The 24,563-nt window shown below is 48.5% G+C and overlaps 1 protein-coding gene across 1 annotated transcript; it reads right to left on the minus strand.

The window, feature by feature from the left end:
• Window positions 1–8,509: 8,509 nt before the first annotated feature.
• On the minus strand, window positions 8,510–14,119 carry LOC134040098 (properdin-like). Its single transcript, XM_062486337.1, has 11 exons — window positions 13,962–14,119; window positions 13,540–13,684; window positions 13,098–13,261; window positions 12,821–12,994; window positions 12,168–12,368; window positions 11,536–11,709; window positions 10,031–10,228; window positions 9,771–9,903; window positions 8,902–9,025; window positions 8,719–8,769; window positions 8,510–8,560 (listed from the first exon to the last, which is right to left on the minus strand). The coding sequence occupies exons 1-10, from the start codon at window positions 14,020–14,022 to the stop codon at window positions 8,761–8,763; spliced, it is 1,383 nt and encodes a 460-aa protein (XP_062342321.1). The 5' UTR covers window positions 14,023–14,119; the 3' UTR covers window positions 8,510–8,560; window positions 8,719–8,760.
• Window positions 14,120–24,563: the final 10,444 nt, after the last annotated feature.

Raw genomic sequence — 24,563 nt, forward strand, 5'->3', positions numbered from 1 at the left:
GTACTGCATAGGGGCCCTGCGGAGTAGAACTTCACCTGTACTGCATAGGGGCCCTGCGGAGTAGAACTTCACCTGTACTGCATAGGGGCCTGCGGAGTAGAACTTCACCTGTACTGCATAGGGGCCCTGCGGAGTAGAACTTCACCTGTACTGCATAGGGGCCCTGCGGAGTAGAACTTCACCTGTACTGCATAGGGGCCCTGCGGAGTAGAACTTCACCTGTACTGCATAGGGGCCCTGCGGAGTAGAACTTCACCTGTACTGCATAGGGGCCCTGCGGAGTAGAACATCACCTGTACTGCATAGGGGCCCTGCGGAGTAGAACTTCACCTGTACTGCATAGGGGCCCTGCGGAGTAGAACTTCACCTGTACTGCATAGGGGCCCTGCGGAGTAGAACTTCACCTGTACTGCATAGGGGCCCTGCGGAGTAGAACTTCACCTGTACTGCATAGGGGCCCTGCGGAGTAGAACTTCACCTGTACTGCATAGGGGCCCTGCGGAGTAGAACATCACCTGTACTGCATAGGGGCCCTGCGGAGTAGAACTTCACCTGTACTGCATAGGGGCCCTGCGGAGTAGAACTTCACCTGTACTGCATAGGGGCCCTGCGGAGTAGAACTTCACCTGTACTGCATAGGGGCCCTGCGGAGTAGAACTTCACCTGTACTGCATAGGGGCCCTGCGGAGTAGAACATCACCTGTACTGCATAGGGGCCCTGCGGAGTAGAACTTCACCTGTACTGCATAGGGGCCCTGCGGAGTAGAACTTCACCTGTACTGCATAGGGGCCCTGCGGAGTAGAACTTCACCTGTACTGCATAGGGGCCCTGCGGAGTAGAACTTCACCTGTACTGCATAGGGGCCCTGCGGAGTAGAACTTCACCTGTACTGCATAGGGGCCCTGCGGAGTAGAACTTCACCTGTACTGCATAGGGGCCCTGCGGAGTAGAACTTCACCTGTACTGCATAGGGGCCCTGCGGAGTAGAACTTCACCTGTACTGCATAGGGGCCCTGCGGAGTAGAACTTCACCTGTACTGCATAGGGGCCCTGCGGAGTAGAACTTCACCTGTACTGCATAGGGGCCCTGCGGAGTAGAACTTCACCTGTACTGCATAGGGGCCCTGCGGAGTAGAACTTCACCTGTACTGCATAGGGGCCCTGCGGAGTAGAACTTCACCTGTACTGCATAGGGGCCCTGCGGAGTAGAACTTCACCTGTACTGCATAGGGGCCCTGCGGAGTAGAACTTCACCTGTACTGCATAGGGGCCCTGCGGAGTAGAACTTCACCTGTACTGCATAGGGGCCCTGCGGAGTAGAACTTCACCTGTACTGCATAGGGGCCCTGCGGAGTAGAACTTCACCTGTACTGCATAGGGGCCCTGCGGAGTAGAACATCACCTGTACTGCATAGGGGCCCTGCGGAGTAGAACTTCACCTGTACTGCATAGGGGCCCTGCGGAGTAGAACTTCACCTGTACTGCATAGGGGCCCTGCGGAGTAGAACTTCACCTGTACTGCATAGGGGCCCTGCGGAGTAGAACTTCACCTGTACTGCATAGGGGCCCTGCGGAGTAGAACTTCACCTGTACTGCATAGGGGCCCTGCGGAGTAGAACTTCACCTGTACTGCATAGGGGCCCTGCGGAGTAGAACTTCACCTGTACTGCATAGGGGCCCTGCGGAGTAGAACTTCACCTGTACTGCATAGGGGCCCTGCGGAGTAGAACTTCACCTGTACTGCATAGGGGCCCTGCGGAGTAGAACTTCACCTGTACTGCATAGGGGCCCTGCGGAGTAGAACTTCACCTGTACTGCATAGGGGCCCTGCGGAGTAGAACTTCACCTGTACTGCATAGGGGCCCTGCGGAGTAGAACTTCACCTGTACTGCATAGGGGCCCTGCGGAGTAGAACTTCACCTGTACTGCATAGGGGCCCTGCGGAGTAGAACTTCACCTGTACTGCATAGTGGCCCTGCGGAGTAGAACTTCACCTGTACTGCATAGGGGCCCTGCGGAGTAGAACTTCACCTGTACTGCATAGGGGCCCTGCGGAGTAGAACTTCACCTGTACTGCATAGGGGCCCTGCGGAGTAGAACTTCACCTGTACTGCATAGGGGCCCTGCGGAGTAGAACTTCACCTGTACTGCATAGGGGCCCTGCGGAGTAGAACATCACCTGTACTGCATAGGGGCCCTGCGGAGTAGAACATCACCTGTACTGCATAGGGGCCCTGCGGAGTAGAACTTCACCTGTACTGCATAGGGGCCCTGCGGAGTTCCACTTGGGCCCTGCTGAGCTCTAAAGTCTTTGGGTCTTGGGAGTTCTCCCACCGCTGGCTCTCGTCTCTCCATGTCAGCAGTGAAGGAGGGCATCAACACTAAGCTCTCACCCAGACCCATAAATCCTGCATAATGCGCTCGGTCATGTGGGAGGGAGCCACGCATATCATCACCATAAGCCACTCTGTAATTACCTCGTATTTGAATATATTATAATCGCCAGGGACGACGGGCTGTGAATGTGAATGTATGACAGCTTTCTCAGGTCTGAAGGCCTGTTTTTCTTTCTCTGCTGGGTTCTCTAACTCCCCCTCCCCCTCCCCCTCCCCCTCTCTTTCCCCCCTCTCTCTATCTCTATCAATCTCTCAAAATCTATAAATCTATAAAAATCTCAATCGATCTCAATCTATAAATCTCTATCTCTAAATCAATCTCTAAATCTCTATCTCTAAGTCAATGAAAAAATCTCTAAATACCCCCCCCCGCTAAATCAATCTCCAAATCAATCTCTAAATTTCAATATCTAAAAATCGTTAAAACAATAATTAATAAAAACAAATATTTTAATCTCTATCTCTAAATCTCTCTCCCCGGCTTTGACGCCAATAAAACTGCTGCGTGAAATCCTCTTAAACCATCAGAAGCAGCAGGGCCTGTGTGGTGGCATGTTACCTCACCCAGCAGATAGCCTGTGCTACCTCACCCAGCAGATAGCCTGTGTTACCTCACCCAGCAGATAGCCTGTGTTACCTCACCCAGCAGATAGCCTGTGTTACCTCACCCAGCAGATAGCCTGTGTTACCTCACCCAGCAGATAGCCTGTGTTACCTCACCCAGCAGATAGCCTGTGTTACCTCACCCAGCAGATAGCCTGTGTTACCTCACCCAGCAGATAGCCTGTGTTACCTCACCCAGCAGATAGCCTGTGTTACCTCACCCAGCAGATAGCCTGTGTTACCTCACCCAGCAGATAGCCTGTGAATATAAACCGCTTCTCTATGTAAAGCATTTCAATTTAAATACTGAATAATTCTCCTTCATTTCCTCAGCAGGAAGCACACCAGTATGGAGGGCCCCCGGGCTGTCCTCCCGTAACCGTGCCGACACAGGACCACTCTGCGGCAGACGAATAAAAGAACAACAGTCAAAAGTCAAAAGCTTGAAAGCTAAAAAGCCTCTAATGCAGTTCCCTTAATAGTTGAATGTAATTGCAACTGGCAAGGGCGTAATTGCTCAATATCCACTTGTCACGGAGCATTGGAGAGCTATGCTGTGAGGGACCACAGTGCCTCCATACAGACTCAGCTCCATGTCACTGAGTGACCCTCCACCCAGCCTCCATACAGACTCCATGTCACTGAGGTTCGACAGGAGCAGTCCCAGCAGCTGAGCTCAGAATCACACTTCTAGCACCCATCTGCCAATTACAATCCACTCTCATACCTTGTTCCCATCTGTCAATCATCACGCACACCTGAGCAATATATTAGCTAGCTAGATAGCTTTTTCATGACACCCATGGTTTACCTGTCACTTGAGGGGGCACTGCCCCTCCTCCTTCCCTGTCTCCACATATCCCTCTCCTCAGTCAGCCGGGCTGGCCTCTGGGAAGCCAAAAACATGTCAACATCTGCTAAATGAATAAAAAGCTATGTAATGTAACTGACCAGGAACCACCCTGCTGAGTAGCCATACATTAGTGATGGTCTGTGGTGAAACAGGGCCCTCGAGGGCCAATCTAGATTATGTTTTAATCAAGTCTCCTCCTATCACAGCAGCCCTCAGCAGGAGGGGGCGGGACAGGCTGGAAGAAACAAAGATGATTTATGAGTAGGCAATGTGTGCAATGTGTTTGTACGAGGGTTTGTGTGTGTTTATTTGTGTGCTTGTGTACTGTATGTGTGTGTGCTGTCATCTGCCACGTGTGGTCAGAGAGAGAATCTTGGAGGACACATTTTTTGCATCCGACACACACGCACACACACACACACACACACGCACACACACACACACACACGCACACGCACACGCACACACAGGCAGACAGGTCTCAGTGGATGTTTCCAGGCTCCACGGTGCAGCCATGAGCAGCAGTAGGGGGAGGCGGAGTCTGAAAGGTTAGCCCTTGATTGCCACTAAGACTAATCAGAATAATTACAATGGCTTTTGGCCTTTTCTAAAGCTTGGGGGCCGAAGCTTTTAATAGTTGTAAAGTGGAGTGATGGTGAGATGAAGGATGATGGAGAAAGCATGCCGCTGGCATGCTGTCTGACTGTCTGTCTGACTGTCTGTCTGACTGTCTGACTGACTGTCTGACTGTCTGACTGTCTGACTGACTGGCTGCACACAGACTTGAGTGCACACACACATACAGGTATGATGCAGAGATGGTTTGAGCAGGAATGAGATCAATCAAGAGCAGGAAGCTCATCTCTCTCTGTCTGACATCTTCTCATTTACTGACAGGACAGTGTGATCCATCTCAGTCTACACACACACACACACACACACACACACATAAACACACACACACATATTGTGACATAAGCTTGGCAACACGGTAACTCAGGGCCTAAGCCTGTCTAATGTGCAGCTACACACCCATGGAGACCTGGATACAAAACACCCTCCTGGTCCCTGTAATCTTCTCTAATCGAATTAGCTCACATCTAAATAAAGTTGCAATAAACAGCCCAAGCCAGGAGGGTCACCAGCCCCCACACCCAGGGGAGACAGCCCCCACACCCAGGGTCACCAGCCCCCACACCCAGGGTCACCAGCCCCCACACCCAGGGTCACCAGCCCCCACACCAAGGGTCACCAGCCCCCACACCAAGGGTCACCAGCCCCCACACCCTGGGGAGACAGCCCCCACACCCAGGGTCACCAGCCCCCACACCCAGGGTCACCAGCCCCCACACCCAGGGTCACCAGCCCCCACACCCAGGGTCACCAGCCCCCACACCCAGGAGAGGCAGGCCGTGTCTGGGGCTGAGATGAGGATGAATCAGCCCATCAGAGAAAGGCCTTGGGGGAGCTCTATTAATACGCTGCTTAATGCGTTGCCGCTTCCATTTTCTCGCCAGTCTCTCCATACAGGATGTGCTCATCGGTTCAGACAGTGTGGTGAGAGTGCAGGAACAGGAAACACACAGGGGGGGAGGAGACCAGACACCCCCCCCCCTTCCCCCTCCCCCTCCACCCTCCCCCGCTCCGTACCTCTGAAGACATTTATCTTTCTAATCTCTAATCATCATCTGCTGCCTGCCCCCCCCCCCCCCCCCCTCAGAATCTGACCCGCTCTTAGTCGGAACCTTAAAAACAAGAGAAAAAGGCTTCTGAGGAAATGTCCCGGCTCTGGAACCTCCACCAGCTCTGAAGTGCTCCCACTGCTTCTGTGCCACCAGGCAGCGCTGGCCAGCTGCAGATGTCCTGCCTGAATCCCTACAGCCTGCCCACTGACTCCTCCTGGCCAGAATGTGTGTGTCTGTTGTTGGGTCTCTCTCCCGAAACATGGAGGCTGTAGTGTAATTATCCTGGTGCTACCCCTGTCACCCCCCTCCTCCCTGTCTCCCGTCCCCCCTTAGTCCCTCTGGGCTCTCTGACCTATAAAGGGCATATTAGCGCCTGCAGTAATTAGACACAACACATAGTGGGGGGGGGGGGGGGGGGGAGGGGCAGCGAGGGGGAGGAGTGTTGGTGTCAAGGCAGGGAACAACCTGCAGATGGAGGACTCCAACATGCAGCCTTCTAACCCTGCTTCTGGAGAGATAACCTCCTGTAGGGTTACACTCCAACCCTGCTTCTGGAGAGATTCTCGTTTTGTAACTCGATTTTCACTGGTGAAAGAACAAAGTACTTCCATTCATCCCTCCGTGTTGGCATTCTGCAGGAGTGACACATTCATTAACCTTGCCTGATGACCCCCTCCCCTCTGGGGTGATGGGGTTGGAGAGGTGGGGGAAAGGGTGGGGTGGGGATGGGGGGACCAGTGTGTGACTGCTAGTGCTCTCCTAGACAAAGTCAGCTACGTGTTCGTACACATCCTCGCTTGAAACTGAGCTGGAAACCACTAAGATGCCACAGAGAACAGGTGTTAGCACTGTCCTTCCTATGTCTCAAAGTTAATAGTTATTTATCGACTGGTTTGTGGGGACCAATTGTAATGTGTGTGTGTATGTATGTGTGTGTGTGTGCTTGTGTGTGTTATGTATGTGTGTGTGTTGTGTGGAGGGGTAGGCAGTTGTATTTCAGGCCTCATGCAGAGAGTGACATCATGGTGAATGATGCTCTCTCATCCTGGCCAGAAACAACACAGAAAGGCAATGCTTGGTTTCTAGTTTCTGTGGAAAATGTCTACATGCCAGGTGCTCAGGGGATATAAAGTGCAAAGGCTCTGATTTGTAGAACAGGCATGCTTCTCCTTCTCCTCCTCTCCTCTCCTCCCTCCCCACCCCATCTCTCCTCCTCTCCTCCTCTCTTCCCCTCCTCTCCTCTCTTCTCCTCTCTTCTCCTCTCCTCCCTCCCCACCCCTCCTCTCCTCCTCTCCTCCTCTCTTCTCCTCTCTTCTCCTCTCCTCCCTCCCTCCCCACCCCTCCTCTCGTCCTCTCCTCCTCTCTTCCCCTACTCTCCTCTCCGGGCCTTTAGCTCTGAGAGCAGGTGATCTGGAAAACCTGGGTTTGAACCTCCCGGAGGACAGGCGGGGCTGTTTGTATTGTAGTGCTGCTCGGATGAGTTAAAAGCTCTGAGTTTCACAGCAGGGGCCTGTGGGGGCATCTGGTGCTTCAGATGGTGTGGACATTTTGCAAGGTAGACACAGAGTGAGGGGTGGTGGGTGTGGGGGGGTGGTGGGTGTGGGGGGGTGGTGGGTGTGGGGGGGCTGGAAAGAGAACATGCCAACCCTTTTATCACATTGGTATGAGTGGGGCTGAGGGTGTGGGGCAGTGATCAGGGGTAGGAGAGGAGGAAGGGGGGAGGGCGGGTGGTCAGCTGTAGGTGGGGGGGGGTGTTCAGCTGTAGGGGGGGAGGGGGGGTGTTCAGCTGTAGGGGGGGAGGAAGACACTGCAGGTGGGGTTTATGTTGCAAATTGGTTCCAAGACCCCAGACATGACATAACTTGAGCTCAATTAGATAGAGCATGAGTAAACACCATCCTCCCTTTGAAATAGATATGTCCTTGTCTGCTTATTTTGTCCAACAATGCAGACATTCTAGAACAATTGTCAGTCCTCTGTATGAAACAACTTCCTCTGTGGTAATATTATTTCCTGTTTCCTATTTCCTTTTTGATGTCCTGCTCAAACAGCATCCTGGGAGAATGAGTCAGAAGCTACATAACACGGTGCCAGGCGGTAATGAAGACATCCAACATCTCTTTCTGTGCATAGACAATGACCCTGGAGAAAACCAGGCACACACACACAGGAACACACACACAGGAACACACACACACTCACACACATACACTCACACACACACTCACTTGCACACACCCCAAACCTTTTTCTGCGAGGGCCAGATAATTTTATTTTCTTTAGTGTGGGGCCGGTCGGTCTGTAACAGAAAATTACATGTGCCGGAGTGACTACCAGTATTATTGTGGAGATTTTATTATGATTTTAAATGTATTAATTATGCTAGATTAGTTTATTATTTTGTTATGCACCGTATATCCGTACATATCAAGGGATATATAGCCTATTAAAAGAGCATTATTACTATCGTAATGACCTTTTTTCATATTGATTGCTATTGAAATCAAAACATTTACTTACTTATGCATATTAATCAGTGTAAACTGTTTTTTTATTTTTATTTTTTTATTAAAAAAAGTCTCTGGCATTGTTCAGAGGGCCGGTCCAAATGCTTTGGCGGGCCGTACTCTGCCCCCGGACCGCAGTTTGGGGACCCCTGTACTAAGCAGTTAGGCTTCCCAGCTGTTAATCTAGATATGAAAAATAAGTAATATCTATATATTAACTAACCCTAACCCTATCTTTATATCCGATACGTAATATACAGTATGTTCCCAGCGTTAAAGTAATAAAGTAATAAGCTGGTTCATTTCTTTTGCAAAAGTTTGAAAAAAAATTATCCACATCCAATGAAAGGCTGACTGATCAAAGTCATTTTAGTTGTTTTAATCCAGAACAAGATTAAAATGCTATCAGTTTCCTCACCCACAGTCAGTCAGACACACAGGACACACCCACCAGACACAGGAGGGACAGGAGACACTGTTTATTTCGTCAGAGGATGTTGAAGACTTCATGAAGGTCATATTTACATTTACATTTAGCAGACGGTCTTATCCAGAGCGACTTACTTAGAGTGCCTTGCCCAAGGACACAACGTAATTTGGCATGACCGGGAATCGAACTGGCAACCTTCGGATTACTAGTCCGACTCCCTCACCGCTCAGCCACCTGACTCCCTCATATGAACTGGGCGTGAAGAGGATGTGGGTTAGACTCATTTTAAAGATTCTGGAAAAAAATATATAGTTTAACAATGAGAATTCAGTAACAGGACAGACCTGTGTTGAGGTAAATCAATCTCAACAAAAAAAACACGTTACTTTTGGATGTTTCAGAACCAGATGTGGGTTTGAAACGTACCTTCTCGTCCAGAGGACATGCAGGGACATTCTGACACGGCTCTTTTTGCGAAAAATCCTTTGTGCAGTTGACATATGGAACCCCCCAGAAGCCTGGTTCCTGTTTGTTCTTCCCTATTGATTCCCTGTGACACACGACACAGACACACTGAGCTCTGTCAGTCGCTCACATGACACACTGAGCTCTGTCAGTCGCTCACATGACACACTGAGCTCTGTCAGTCGCTCACATGACACACTGAGCTCTGTCAGTCGCTCACATGACACACTGAGCTCTGTCAGTCGCTCACATGACACACTGAGCTCTGTCAGTCGCTCACATGACACACTGAGCTCTGTCAGTCGCTCACATGACACACTGAGCTCTGTCAGTCGCTCACATGACACACTGAGCTCTGTCAGTCGCTCACATGACACACTGAGCTCTGTCAGTCGCTCACATGATGCAGCTCAAAGTGTATTTAACACCAGGACTCTGTCCCCATGAGTGATGATCTACTGTAGGTTTACTCTTATGAGACTACCGTTCATCCTCATGTTAAATGGACACGCAGAGCATTTCCCTTTCTCTTGTTATCTAAGTGTGTGGCTTCAGGGAACTGGAGAACAGCAGGTACCGTCCAGCAGTATGTGCTGTGATGTTCCGGTTCTACAGTTGCAACGAAGGTTCTACGTTCGGAGAAGAAAAGTTCCACAAGCAAAGAACGGCAGACTTTCTGGAAAAGCACTTTTCAGCAACCCTTGAATGTAGAACCATCTCACTGAAGGTGTCAGACTAGAACTCCTCCCTTTCAGCAGAGCTACAGGTTGGGACTGATCACATGTTCACTTTGAGACACTTTTCACAAGTGAAGAAGTTGGGATACTTACGGGTATTTGGACATGTCCAGGTCACATGTCCTCTCCCTCTTTCTCTCGGTCTTTATCGGTTGGCCTCTGTGGTTTACCTGGCATGGTAGAGTGCATGGACCCCACTCACCCCATTCACTAATGTTACTTTCAACTGCACCCGCACACACACACACACACACACACACACATGTACACACACATTAATACCTATATATCCACAGCACATGAATTTCCATGACGTTCTAAACAAATAAAGTGAATTTTAACAGTTGACTCACAATCACAATCATCGATATTGAAACAGGCTCTGGTCTCGAAAGTGTCTCCTTGGCAAGCTGAGCCGTTGTGTGCTGTGTACTGACAGTCTCTCTCTCGGGTATGATAACCATAGATTTTCGGGTGACAAGTTCTGTCCTCTTTAGGGTTTTTATTTTCGCATTTTGTCCACTCACTCCAGCTGTCCCATTGACCGTTCACTATGGAAATAATAGAAGACATGAGCTCTCTGACCCAGTATTACCCACAGTGCTACAGTATTACCCACAGTGCTACAGTATTACCCAGTCCTACAGTATTACCCAGTCCTACAGTATTACCCACAGTGCTACAGTATTACCCACAATCCTACAGTATTACCCACAGTGCTACAGTATTACCCACAGTCCTACAGTATTACCCACAGTGCTACAGTATTACCCAGTCCTACAGTATTACCCAGTCCTACAGTATTACCCACAGTGCTACAGTATTACCCACAGTGCTACAGTATTACCCACAGTGCTACAGTATTACCCAGTCCTACAGTATTACCCACAGTGCTACAGTATTACCCACAGTGCTACAGTATTACCCAGTCCTACAGTATTACCCATAGTGCTACAGTATTACCCACAGTCCTACAGTATTACCCACAGTCCTACAGTATTACCCACAGTGCTACAGTATTACCCACAGTCCTACAGTATTACCCACAGTGCTACAGTATTACCCACAGTGCTACAGTATTACCCAGTCCTACAGTATTACCCACAGTGCTACAGTATTACCCAGAGTGCTACAGTATTACCCAGTCCTACAGTATTACCCATAGTGCTACAGTATTACCCACAGTCCTACAGTATTACCCACAGTCCTACAGTATTACCCACAGTGCTACAGTATTACCCACAGTCCTACAGTATTACCCACAGTGCTACAGTATTACCCACAGTGCTACAGTATTACCCACAGTCCTACAGTATTACCCAGTCCTACAGTATTACCCACAGTGCTACAGTATTACCCACAGTCCTACAGTATTACCCACAGTGCTACAGTATTACCCACAGTCCTACAGTATTACCCACAGTGCTACAGTATTACCCACAGTCCTACAGTATTACCCAGTCCTACAGTATTACCCACAGTGCTACAGTATTACCCACAGTCCTACAGTATTACCCACAGTGCTACAGTATTACCCACAGTCCTACAGTATTACCCAGTCCTACAGTATTACCCACAGTGCTACAGTATTACCCACAGTGCTACAGTATTACCCACAGTCCTACAGTATTACCCACAGTGCTACAGTATTACCCACAGTCCTACAGTATTACCCACAGTGCTACAGTATTACCCACAGTGCTACAGTATTACCCACAGTCCTACAGTATTACCCACAGTGCTACAGTATTACCCACAGTCCTACAGTATTACCCACAGTGCTACAGTATTACCCACAGTCCTACAGTATTACCCACAGTCCTACAGTATTGTTCCACATTACCCACAGAAGTCCTACCTGGGCAGTAAATGTGTGTTTTGCACATTCTGGATTGGCTGTTGGAACCGGGGCAGGGGTTCCCCCGGTGTTTAGGAGCCGGGCTGTCGCACACTCGCCCCTGCTTCTGCACGCCCACACCACAGGTGACGGAGCAGGCCTGCCAGGGGGCCCACGCCCCCCAGGCTCCATGCACTGGACCACAGAGGAAAAACAACAGGAAATGAGAGAAACGAGCGAGGGGGCGAGGGCATGGGTGAAGGATGAGGGTGATGGTGAGAGTGCAACAAGAAGAGAGAGGGGAAGGTTCATGTTTACTTTATTGCTGAAGTTTAAGCTTTGTGATAGAGGTCCTGGGCCAAGAGGGTCTGACAGCAGTGTGTGTGTGTGTTTACCACTCCATCCAGCAGTGTGTGTGTGTGTGTGTGTGTGTTTACCACTCTATCCAGCAGTGTGTGTGTGTGTTTACCACTCCATCCAGCAGTGTGTGTGTGTGTGTGTGTGTTTACCACTCTATCCAGCAGTGTGTGTGTGTGTTTACCACTCTATCCAGCAGTGTGTGTGTGTGTGTGTGTGTTTACCACTCTATCCAGCAGTGTGTGTGTGTGTGTGTGTGTTTACCACTCTATCCAGCAGTGTGTGTGTGTGTTTACCAGGGCAGTAGGGCAGGCCGTGACAGTCCTCGGTCTCTGTCCCAGGCCCAGAGCAGGGCGTCCCCAGGGGGGTTGTGTGGGTGGAGGGGCTGGGGGCAGTACAGGAGCGGAGGCGGGTCCTTGTGGGGAGGCTGGTTCCCTCCTGCACACACAAGCTGGAACACGGCTGCCAGCCGTCCCAGTTTGACCACTGTCCATCCACTAGGCACAGCGGAGCACAGAGTACAGTGAGATGGTCTTAACTACACACACACACACATAAACACAAACACACACACGCACACACACACACAGCAGCCGAGTGTGAGATGGTTGAAATGAGAGAAAGGGAGAGAAAAAGAAAAGCAAATGAAAGAGAGAAAAGAGAGAAAATGAAAGGAGGAAAAGAGAGGTGGAGTCAGGTGGCTGAGCGGTTAGGGAATCGGGCTAGTAATCTGAAGGTTGCCAGGTTCGATTTCCGGCCGTGCAAAATGAGGTTGTGTCCTTGGGCAAGGCACTTCACCCTGCTTGCCTCGGGGGGAATGTCCCTGTACTTACTGTAAGTCGCTCTGGATAAGAGCGTCTGCTAAATGACTCAAATGTAAATGTAATGTAAAAGAAAAGTAGACGTAGAGAAAATAGAGAGATAGAGAAGGAAGAATCTGGTTCCTCACCTGGACACGGGACTTCCACTGAACAAGGTCCTCTTTCCACACTGGACCCTTCACATTTGGTGCTACATGCCCCTTTCTTAGCTGAGCAGGACCTGTGTCGCAGTCTGGTGCCCTGCCTGTCACACATGGAAGAACAGGTCTCCCACGCTCCCCACTCTGCCCATACGCTCTCCTCTGGATGACAACACACACACACACACACATAGGCACTCTGTGTGTATGTGTCTGTTGGAGTGTCTGTGAGTGACTCAATGTCTGTGTGAGTGTGTGTGTGTACCTGGGCAGCAGTCAGTCACTTTGCAGGGCTGCATCTGTAATGTCCCCAGTTTGTCAGAAGGACAGATGCCCTGCCCGTCACACCGACGCTTCCGGAAGGCCACGCCCTCTTTACATGGCACCGAACACCGGCCCCAGGGAGACCACTTAGACCAGGTCGGCAGGCTGACCACAGACACACAGACATCACCATCTCTGGAATTCAGCAGGTCTCAGGCAGACAGACAGACAGACAGGCAGGCAGGCTGGCAGACAAGCAGACAGACAGACAGACAGGTAGACAGGCAGGCAGGCAGACAGGCTGGCAGACAAGCAGACAGACAGACAGACAGGCAGACAGGCAGGCTGGCAGACAAGCAGACAGACAGACAGACAGACAGACAGACATGCAGACAGACAGACAGACAGACAGACAGACAGGCAGGTCTGGGTATGAGACTGACCCACAGGACAGACATGCTCCGTCAGGTCCAGTGTAGGCGTAGTTGATGTTCATACAGCAGTCGTCCAGCTCCACGTCCCCCAGCAGGTTCTCACACCCTCCAGAGGCGCTGTTGAACCTGGTGAAACACTTCACCCCCTGGCCACCTGCTGGCCATACAGACACGGTCACCCCGTCACCACAACCTTCACCATGGAAACCACAACCGGGACAATGACGACAACCACAAGTGTGCTGACGATCTTGACCACAACAACCATAACTTCAACCAGAACAGCCAACATATTAACCTAGATGACAGGAATCCCCCCCCCCCCACACACACACACTCAGATGGTGATCAGCGTGTTGCTGGAACAGGTGGAGCCTGTGTTACCCAGCTGTCTGACAGAAGCACAGATGGTGCTGAGGAGAGCTGCTCACCTGACTGCTGAAGACCCATCAGCAGGCAGACTGCCGTCCACCCTGACCAACCTGTGACCATCTCTCTGTCTGTCTGTCTGTCTGTCTGTCTCTGTCTGTCTCTCTCTGTCTCTCTGTCTGTCTGTCTCTCTCTGTCTCTCTGTCTGTCTCTGTCCGTCTGTCTGTCTGTCTCTGTCTGTCTCTCTCTCTCTCTCTCTCTCTCTCTCTCTCTCTCTCTCTCTCTCTCTCTCTCTCTCTCTCTCTCTCTGTCTCTCTCTGTCCGTCCTTCTCTCCACTTCTTCTCTCTGTTTCTGGTTCTCTCAGCTGGTCCTTGTGTCTCTTTGACTGCCTGTCTTTGTGTCTGTGTCTCCACGATTCAGCTGCCTGTTTGGACGAAGGTCAACGTGCAGACATGCCTGCTGTGATTGGTCAAGGGATGCGGAGTGCAAACAGACAGGCCTGATGTGATTGGTCAAGGGATGCGGAGTGCAAACAGACAGGCCTGGCTTCCAGTAAGTTCAGTCACCTCCAGGTTCCTTGCCACAACATGACCCTGGAGACGCAACATGACGATAGCCTGGTTAACTATTACTGAAACACACTCAAAGCTGGACACACACACACACACACACACTACAAGCACAGACATGCACATGCAACACGGTGTATTAGCCCCAGAACATCACTGGAATGTCAAAGTATTAAATTGATTTATAGGTTTTTCAGGAAGATGTGGTCGAATTAAACCAAATACTTGAACAGGAAGAAAAGTCTTGTTTTTAGTCAGATGAATGAGTGAGTGGAGACTATGTGGAATGGCAAGACCGTTCATTAAAATGTGACACGCATATGGATTTTCTCTCACTTTTTATAAATATTGATTTACTGTATTTAAATAAAGGCTGCAGTTTATTCGTACAGACTGCTTTCTGCTCTCTGAAGGCAGACACTTCTTTCTACTTTGTTTTTATCAGGCCAGAGTTGTACAGAACCACTCCAGAGAGCAGCGAGAGATCAGGGTGTTCAGAAGGGCTCTTCTCTTTGTTTGTTCCCACTCTCTCTCCCTCTCTCTCTCTCTCTCTCCCTCCCTCCCTCTCCCTCTCTCTCTCTCTCTCTCTCCCTTTGTTTAACTTCTCTCTCTCCTTTCTGTCTTTCTCTGTTTCGCTTATCTCTCACTCTTTAACTCCCATGTTCCCAGTCTCCATCCCCCCCTCTCTCTCCCTCTCTACACACCTGTTCATCCCCTGCCGTATGTGCCTCAGTGTGCCCGTGTTTACACAAGTTGAGTTTGCATGCACAAGTATGTGTGTGTGCTTGTGTGTCCGTGCATGTGTGTGTGTGTGTTCAGTAAACAGACACAAGAGGGTAATCAGCTCTGTGAGTGTTCCAGAACACTGCAGTGATCTGCAGAGCCTCCCAGACTGAAGCTTTGTTCAACATAATCAGCCTCATTGCCAGTTCAGTATTGCTGTGTGTGTGCGCACACCCGTGTATGAGTGTATGTGCGTGAGGTCAGCTGTCCTCTATATGGTTTAGTGTTGCTGAATCGTTCTTGGCTGGGAGCTGCCAGGGTCACTGGATCTGAAGTCAGATCTTTAATCCAGCGTGAGAAGACCTTCCAGGTCTCAGCTGCAGGAGAGGACAAACCAGAAGTCGGTAGAAGTTGTTTGGAATCGGTAGAACTCATAACCCGGAATAGAATCACGACTAGAATAGAAGAAGCTGCCGTGACCCCGGAACTGAGGACTTTATTTGAGATGTTCTACTGGGAATCTCTCTTAAAGCCTTTTTGGTGCAACATTCTCGTGGGGTTCCCCCAGTGTGGAACCCCCAGTGTGGAACCCTTTCATCGAGGAGTGTAGCATTTAAGTCAACATCAAACAAACCGGATAGAAGTCTCTGGATCCCAGGCGGAATGTGCTTGGAGGACTGTCTGAACAAGCCAGTATTTCCCTGTAATGAGAATACGTGCTCTACAAGAATACAATTTGAACCTAACGACACCATCCAATCTGGAAGCAGCTGAAACGAGAACTAACACGACAGCTCTTCTCAGACAGTCATTCAAGCAGGAAGATCTAACACAGTGCTTGGACCACACAGTTCCAGTGATCCTGAAGACTAGCATCAGGATAGGATAGGATAGATAGGGCAAGCAGATAGGAACAGGATAGGAGATAGACAAGGGAACAGGATAGGAGATAGGAGGTGCACCCTGGAAGCAGAGGTGAAGCAGGAAGACTGCTGGTGTGTATTGCTCGCTCATGTGAGAGCCAAAGGAACATTTAGTAAAAAAAAAAAAAAAAAAGCCATAAAATGGACAATAAAGCTTTTAAATCTTCGTTTTTCAATTCAGAAACCTGGCATCACACCACCATGTCTAGGGGGCAGTGGACAAAGTTAACAACATGGTTTTACCACCTGTTCCAGGAACGTCACCTATTTTTCCTTTCGGCTCAGCCAGAAGAAATGTGTCGTACACCGTTATGCAATCACTCAGAACATGAAACTGGAAAGTCTGGTCTGGTCTGGCCTCTTTAATTTAATTTAATTATATTATATTTTAGTCAGATCTGGTCAATAGTCAGTCTCATACACAGGCAGGCAACTAACAGGTTTAATTAAACTAGTCTAACCTTACAGTTTAAGACAGTCTAAGGTCAAGACTAGTCTTAATCTAAGTTCATGCAACTGCCCCCTGGTCTGGTCTGGTCTGGTCTAGTCAGGTAATTCCAGCTCTACTTCAGTCTAGTCTATTATTATTTGATTTAGTCTATACAGGTCTTTCTAATTGTGACTAATTTAATTTCAAAAAAGCCAATATATACAAAGGGTAGTATAAAGATATTAAAGTTGAGTTCAGTGTGGATAGACACAGGGGAAGCTCCAGTAACAACACGTGTCTCCTGGGTGCATTTATAGGAAAACAACCAATGAATCCCCTGCTGGTCTTAACCCATCAGCCGTCAGACTGATGCCTGCTGTACTCTCCTCATCTCTTATCCTGTGGAGGGATTAGACGGGATCCAGGTTCGTGGTTGAACTAGATGGAGATTTGTTGTGTTACACAAGTCGCAGCTGACACTCAATTTCACCAAACACAGCAGGCCTCCTTTTCTTCATCCTGTCATCCCTTTCCTCTTTCCTGTTTCCTCTTTCCTCTTTCAGTCCTCTTTCCTCTTTCAGTCCTCTTTCCTCTGTCCTCTTTCCTTCCTCTTATACCTGTTATATGGGAGATGCATCCATCTGCCGCATCGTACTCTCCTGCTGTTCATCTCTGGTTGCTTTTCCTATTTTTTACTCTTTGCAACAGTGAGTAAAAGAGGTAAAAGGTTGAAAAACATTATTGTCGAAAAAGGTTTTCAAAGTTTCTAAACTTTGTATTCACACACAAACACAAACACAACACAATAAACATTACGAGTTTAGTGAAACTTTTTTCACAATTTTTGGAAGAAAAAGTTTTGGGGATATTTTTTTGAAAGGTTGAAAACATATTTTCGAAGAAAGAAAAACTCCCATCAAACCTATTTTCGAAAATATTTGTTCAACCTTTCTAAACTCTTTTGCCAAAACTTTAGAAACCCTTTTTTGAAAAAATAAAAATGATACCTTTTGAAAACCAGAAAAATCTACTTAACAATAACAACGTTTTTGTACCTCGTTTTCCCCATCTCTGCCATTCACAAGGACAAACAGTCCAAGTTGTGATTTTTCATTTATTGACTCAGATAAGCCAGTGTTTTTGTCTCTGCGTGATCATCCGACATGTTTGCCAGAGATAAATTGGTGGTGTGTGTGTGGCATGTGTGTGTGTGGTATGCGAGTATGTGTGTGTGGTATGTGTGTGTGTGTGGTATGTGTGTGTGTGTGGTATGCGAGTATGTGTGTGGTATGTGTGTGTGTGTGGTATGCAAGTATGTGAGTGTATTGACTGATTTGTATATTTCTCCATCAGACTCAGAGAATATTGATGGGGTGCCTCTGGTTCCAGAGTCCCAGCCTAAGTCACTATTTATCTTCATTCTTCTTTGTCTACAGTTATAAATGCCAGAGTTGCTAAATCTGGGCAGCCTGCATCGCCTCCAAGAACGCTGAACATCACAAAATAAAGAGCTATAAATAGACCTGCAGGCTAAGCTTAGTGGAGCAAGGATGGATGGAGGAGGAGAGGGGGGTGGAGAGACGGAGGGAGGGGAGAGAGGAGAACGGTAGACAGAAGAGAGGGAGGGAGAGGAGGGGAGTGAGCGAGGGGGACAGAGAGGAGAGAGCGAGGGGGACAGAGAGGAGAGGGGGAGGAGGGGAGAGAGCGAGGGGGACAGAGAGGAGAGGGGGAGGAGGGGAGAGAGCGAGGGGGACAGAGAGGAGAGGGGGAGGAGGGGGAGAGAGCGAGGGGGACAGAGAGGAGAGGGGGAGGAGGGGAGAGAGAGACAGACACTCATAGAGAGAGGTGTTTATTGTGAGAAACCAAATCGGTTTATCTTTTTAATTTTCTGTTCTCACTCCCTTATTTTCGAGGAGTTTAAGAGGCTTTTTAGGTCCTGCAAGCAGGGAAACGAGCCAGAGGTTTCCCTGGTAGCAGGGCCGCACTGAGGATAGGTGGAGCGTGGGTGGAGGAGAGGAGTGGAGAGAGGAGATGAGTGGAGAGAGGAGATGAGTGGAAAGGGAAACAGGAGAGGGAAAGAGAGAGGGATGAAGGTAAGAAGTGCTAATGAGCTGAAGGAACCTTACAGTAAACTGTGAGGAAGGAGAGAGCTTGTCCTGAATTGAAGTAGTGGCTAATGGTGTGTGTCGGGTCACTGTTTATAGCACAGAGTAGTGTATATGTGTGTGTGTATGTGTATGTATGTGTGTGTTTGTGTGTGTTTAATAGCTGGCCTCAGCCAGGCCAGGAGACATGCTTCATTGTGCAGCTGAGAGCCTCCACACCCTCAGCCTCTCTGTATTCTCTCTCTCTGTCCTGCTCTCTCCTGCTCTCTTTCTCTCTCCTGCTCTCTCTCTCCTGCTCTCTCTCTCTCTCCTGCTCTCTCCTGCTCTCTCTCTCTCTCCTGCTCTCTTTCTCTCTCCTGCTCTCTTTCTCTCTCCTGCTCTCTTTCTCCTGCTCTCTCTCTCCTGCTCTCTCTCTCCTGCTCTCTCTCTCCTGCTCTCTTTCCCTCCTGCTCTCTCTCCTGCTCTCTCTCTCTCCTGCTCTCTCTCCCTCCTGCTCTCTCTCCTGCTCTCTCTCTCCTGCTCTCTCTCTCTCTCTCTCTCTCTCTCTCTCTCTCTCTCTCCTTACACTGTCTTTGTCCATCTCTCTCTCTTTCACCCTCTCCTATTCTCTCCCTTTCTTTTAGTCTCTCCTGGGCACCATTACTTTCCACCTCCCTCTCGTCCTCCCCGTAACCCTACAAGTTCTGCAGAGGAGGCCAGAAACAGAGACAGTATTGCTCATTAGTTAGCCTGATTCACCGAGTGCTTAGTGAGACTGTGTCAGGTGTGTGTCAGTCGCTGTATATGAAACTGTGGGTACTAATAACAATAGTTCATCTTGGGTCCTAAGTAGGCCTGTTGTCAGGAACCAGGCCAGGTCTGATGTATTGGGTGTTGTGTTGGGGCAGGCTAGTGTTGGGTTGGGGCAGGCTAGTGTTGTGTTGGGGCAGGCTAGTGTTGTGTTGGGCAGGCTAGTGTTGTGTTGGGGCAGGCTAGTGTTGTGTTGGGGCAGGCTAGGCTGTCTGCTCCCCAAACACACCTCAGGAAGGGGAGGACAGAGGATGACCATGCATGATCTTTCTAACTTCCTTTCTCTTCTATGTCTCTCTCTGTGTGTCTCTCTCTCTGTGTCTCTCTCTCTCTCTCTCTCTCTGTGTCTCTCTCTCTGTGTCTCTCTCACTGTGTCTCTCTTTCTCTCTGTGTGTCTCTCTCTCTGTCTCTCTCTCTCTCTCTCTCTCTCTCTCTCTCTCTCTCTCTCTCTCTCTCTCTCTCTCTCCCTCTCTCTGTGTGTCTCTCTCTCTGTCTCTCTCTCTCTCTCTCTCTTTCTCTCTCTTTCTCTCTCTCTCTCTCTCTCTCTCTCTCTCTCTCTCTCTCTCTCTCTCTCTCTCTCTCTCTCCCTCTCTCTGTGTGTCTCTCTCTCTGTGTCTCTCTCTCTCTGTGTTTCTCTCTCTCTATGTCTCTCTCTCTGTGTCTCTCTCTCTCTGTGTTTCTCTCTCTCTCTGTCTCTCTCTCTGTCTCTCTCTCTCTCTCTCTCTCTGTGTCTCTCTCTCTGTGTCTCTCTCTCTGTGTCTCTCTCTCTGTCTCTCTCTCTCTCTGTGTGTCCCTCTCTCTGTCCCTCTCTCTGTCCCTCTCTCTGTCCCTCTCTCTGTCTCTCTCTCTGTTTCTCTCTCTGTCTCTCTATCCCTACCTCGCCTACTCCCTCATTCTGTAGGTTTACATTGAGTACATTGCAGGGATTTTTTTTTGGAACTATCAGGACTTTTAAGCTTTCTGCACCACTCTTAAAACCTCAAGAAAAGCCTTCCTGATACACACACACAAACAAATAAACAAACACACACATATGATCACAGCAGACACAAACACACACAACACAGAACACATATTCACGCACAAGTTTTGCTTATGCAAAGTGTGTAAAGCTAGTGTGCAGTGTGTATGTCGCGCCGATGGATATGTTGTGCTGTACTTCAACAGAGTAAAGAGAGGAGACAGTTCCATCTGCCTGACTCCTGACCCAGAAGAGTGACCAGGACCCCTATCCTCATACTGTACCCTTCCTCCTCCATCTCCCCCTCTCCCATTCTGCTCCTCCTCCCCCACCTCCTAATCCTCCTCATGCTCCTCCACTGTATGTAGGAATGTTGTAAACGTGTTTAACAGTTGAAGTTGTTATCAGAGTACTCTGAAGGAGTTTAACTTTTTACCGAGTGTGAAAACCTAATTTAATAATGCATACATCCTTGTTGTAGTGCAGCCCTGCCCTGGTGAGACCGTGTGTGTGTGTTCAGTCTCTGACCCCAATGTTCACTGAGCTTGTTAGGAAGGTGGGTGCTTTTCTAACAGCATTACAAAGTGTTATATCATGCACATATGTGTGTATTACAATGTGTGAGTGTGTGTGTGTGTGTGTGTGTTTAGGTTTAATGTCAACCACAGCATGCTTCTACACCCCAGAGTCACGGCCTACAGATCTGCACTACAGATGCACAGTAAATAATTTGAATGTTCTAGTATATAAGGCAATATACGTTCTGATATCACCCTCTAAGACCTGAAAATATATATATTTATCACATAATTTAACATAACACACTGTAAAAAAGAAGTGTCAGTTGCCTAACACGCATTAGACAGCCATTCCTGCGGTCGTCCACATCTGAGATAGCATTAGAAAGCTCAGGATGTTTTCACAATTAGACACAACTGAAACACAGCAGTGTTTTAGCAGTTACCAGCCCCAAACCTGTGCCCACCAAAGTGAACATAAATGAATTGCTGGGATAAATGTGTGTCTGATATTAAGTAATACATGTAGTAACTTATGGTCATGTACTGCCTATTCTAATGCATGGTAATATGTGTTGCAATGGATTGTAACCAACCTCCTCCTTATATCTATGATAATACATGCTCTGAAGTGAAAGAGAGGGGGGGTCAGAAGGAGGAAGAGAGAGCAGGAAGAGAGAAGGAAGTTCAAAAAGAAAAAGGTGAGCGGAGGAAAGAGAAAGAGAGAAGTCCAAAGGCAGAAAGAGGATCGAGAAAGAGAACACACACACACACACATACCCATAACACACTCACAAGCACATTACACACATACAGAGCACATTATCCACACGTGTACACACACATAAATGACACAAACAGGACACAGTATCCGCACACACGCCAGGCTCAGAAGCGTACAGTGACATCAGAGTAAAGGAGTGTGATCTGAGGGGAAGCCTGAGGTTCACAATGTGTGCTCCAGCAGAACAGACAGTAAACTAGCACCCCTCCTGCCAAATGAATACCTACTCGCTGTGAAGCTCCGCACCCACCTCCCAGGGGCTTTTGTTTAGAAGGAATTGGTTTGGAACGAGGCCTGTTAGTAGGATGCATTAAGCAGATAGGCTACCAGCCAAAGCCCAAACAAGTCGATATTGAAACAAATGAAGTGTGTCACAGTGCGGGGAAATTTTATATAGATAGTTACAATGATTTTATCTGAGGAACAAAAGCTCTATTTACATGTTAAAAGACTTGTGTGTAACGTGTGAATGGTTGATAAAAAATTCATGACGGAAAACTATAATTATTCATAATGCGCATTTCAACCATTTCTCACGCTGAGAAGTATTGGGATAACTTGTCCCGCTATGTACAATTAAAGATCCTGTAAAGCAAATTCCATGATTTGCTTCTCAGTACATTATATACGTGTGAAATGAGTTCCTGAAAGCATGTGCAAAGCGCGAAAACTTTGCCGCACTGAAATGTGGAGTTACACTGTTGAACAGTTTATCTTCCATTTTCAGCTCAGGTTTTGTATAGGCGGAGCCAAAACCCGACCGATCTACGTCACAGCGACCTATCTACGTCTTTTTTTCGAATTTGGATGGGTAGTAAACAACACATTGTTCTGTGGTGTGATGAACTTAAAACTCTTTTTCAATTCCACTTTACAGGATATTTAATGGACAAGGTGCAGGCATACTGAGATGATACGCCAATCAGAAAACATCACCGCCCCCCCCCCCTTCCACGAATACACACACACACACACACACACACACACACACACACACACACACACACACACACAGGGACTGGCTGAAAGACAAATTGCTCATTTGAATTTGTCAACCTGTTTGATATCCGATTGCCAAAACGATCTCAGTTTGAAGATCTGCAAACTGAACCAGATCGCTGTTTGTAAATGTGTTTGCTAGCTGTGAGTCAGGCTGCTCTGACCATCTCAACAGATGATCAGACACATGCTGCTGTTAGTTAGCCAGCTAGCTAGCGATCCATACAAGTGAAGCTTACCCAAGACGCACAGCTTTTCCACTCATTTCTCAGGCACCGTTTGTTCCAGTGTCTTCATCATGACTCAGGGAAGCTATGTGACGTTTTGTGTCTTATTCTGGAACTGGAACTTTTTGTTATGTGTTTTTTTTTTCTCTTCTCCAAATAAGTTAAACATTTCAAATATTAAACTTGACGGATTGGGATAACTGTTTTGAAGAAAAGGAAGGAAGAAGAACCTTAACGCATCGTTGGTTTTGTTTGTTGATTGGCATTTAACTCTACCACTCGGAACAACTATCATCTCGGCAGATATCTACCCTCAGTAAGACATCTACCCTCAGTACAGTGGCGCCTCGTCCATAAGGCTAATTGTAGCGGGACAAGTTATCCCTTACTTCTCAGCGTGAGAAATGTTTGAAATGCGTGAGACTCACGGCGAATGCGTGAGACATGAGCCCTAATTAACGTCTTTACTCAGGAGTGGCCCACTGTGACAGCGCCCCTAGTGGTGGCATCGTAAGAGGATTAAGCACCACCCTGGAGGAGGATGAGGAAGGTGTAGCTGGAGGAGCTGGTTCATCTGAGGGGACAGCAGCTTTTCTCTGAAGACTGAACATGTGAGGGGCTGGGGGCGGTGCTGAGGGTGCGGGGGGGGAGATTGGATGGAAGATAAAGGAGTGCAAACATAAAGACTTGATTGAAGATGGATTTCCATGGCAAAGCCTGAGAAGAAGAAAAGTCTGAATCCTGAGAATAAACAGGACTGACTCCCCTTCCCGACCCAGAGAGGAAGAGGATGAGGATGAGGAGGAAGAACGGAGAGTGGGGGAGTGAAGGGGGGGTTCTATCAAATCCAGGATTGAGAGTAAGGAGAGATCAGGGAGAAGGTTTCATCCGGTATATTCTCCACACATCAGCTCAGAGTAACTGTCTGGTGCAGGAGAGAGGGGAGACTGGCTCGCAGGTGAGCGTAGACTCAGCAGGGCTGTCAGCTCCGCTCTGCTAAACCACCCCTGTTAAGCTCATGGAGATGAGTTCAGAGAATCTGTGCAAATGGGAATATAGTCTGCACTGCTGTGTGGAAGAAGTCTCCTCTGAACTTTGACTATTTTAAATTTTCTCCTCCTCCTGTTCCTTCTCCTCCTTTCATCCTCCTCCTTCCATTCACCCTCTTTCCTTCTCAGGTTTTAAACTCCCCTGGTACACATTTAATGTCTCCACCATACAAACCTCCCCTGAGGATATTTCATCCTCCCCACCCACCAGAAAATAAAACTTGAATTAATCGCTTCCTGAATAATAGAATAGTAAAAGACATGAAGGGAGAGAATGTCCTGGAAGGAAACACAGACAGGGGAGGTGTAGAAGTGACATCAATACAATTTACATGATTACATTTCGTGCTTGTGCTTCCTTCATGTATATCAAATTCATATTTAAAATCTTCCCTTAGGCTGTTGGAAAAATGTGTACTAAGCGTTTGTAGGGAGAGGAGAAAGGGGGGGGAGGGGCTAGAATAGATGGGAGACATAAAAGACAAAATGGGAGTTAGAAAGCAGATCTACACTGCTCTCTCTCTCTCCCTCTCTCCCCCTCTCTCCCTCTCTCCCCCTCTCTCCCTCTCTCTCTCTCTCTCTCTCC

The sequence above is a fragment of the Osmerus eperlanus genome, chromosome 2, assembly GCF_963692335.1.
Source record: "Osmerus eperlanus chromosome 2, fOsmEpe2.1, whole genome shotgun sequence".
Classification (NCBI taxonomy): domain Eukaryota; kingdom Metazoa; phylum Chordata; class Actinopteri; order Osmeriformes; family Osmeridae; genus Osmerus; species Osmerus eperlanus.

What these genes read in the sequence shown, in the direction of transcription:
- LOC134040098 (XM_062486337.1), bottom strand. Translation starts at nt 14,022, where the DNA reads ATGGTCACAGGTTGGTCAGGGTGGACGGCAGTCTGCCTGCTGATGGGT. An exon ending in CGGCCTGCCCTACTGCCCTG is followed by an intron (nt 11,710 to 12,167) that starts GTAAACACACAC and finishes TCTGTGGTCCAG; the next exon opens with TGCATGGAGCCTGGGGGGCG. An exon ending in CTGGACATGTCCAAATACCC is followed by an intron (nt 9,026 to 9,770) that starts GTAAGTATCCCA and finishes CGTGTGTCACAG; the next exon opens with GGAATCAATAGGGAAGAACA.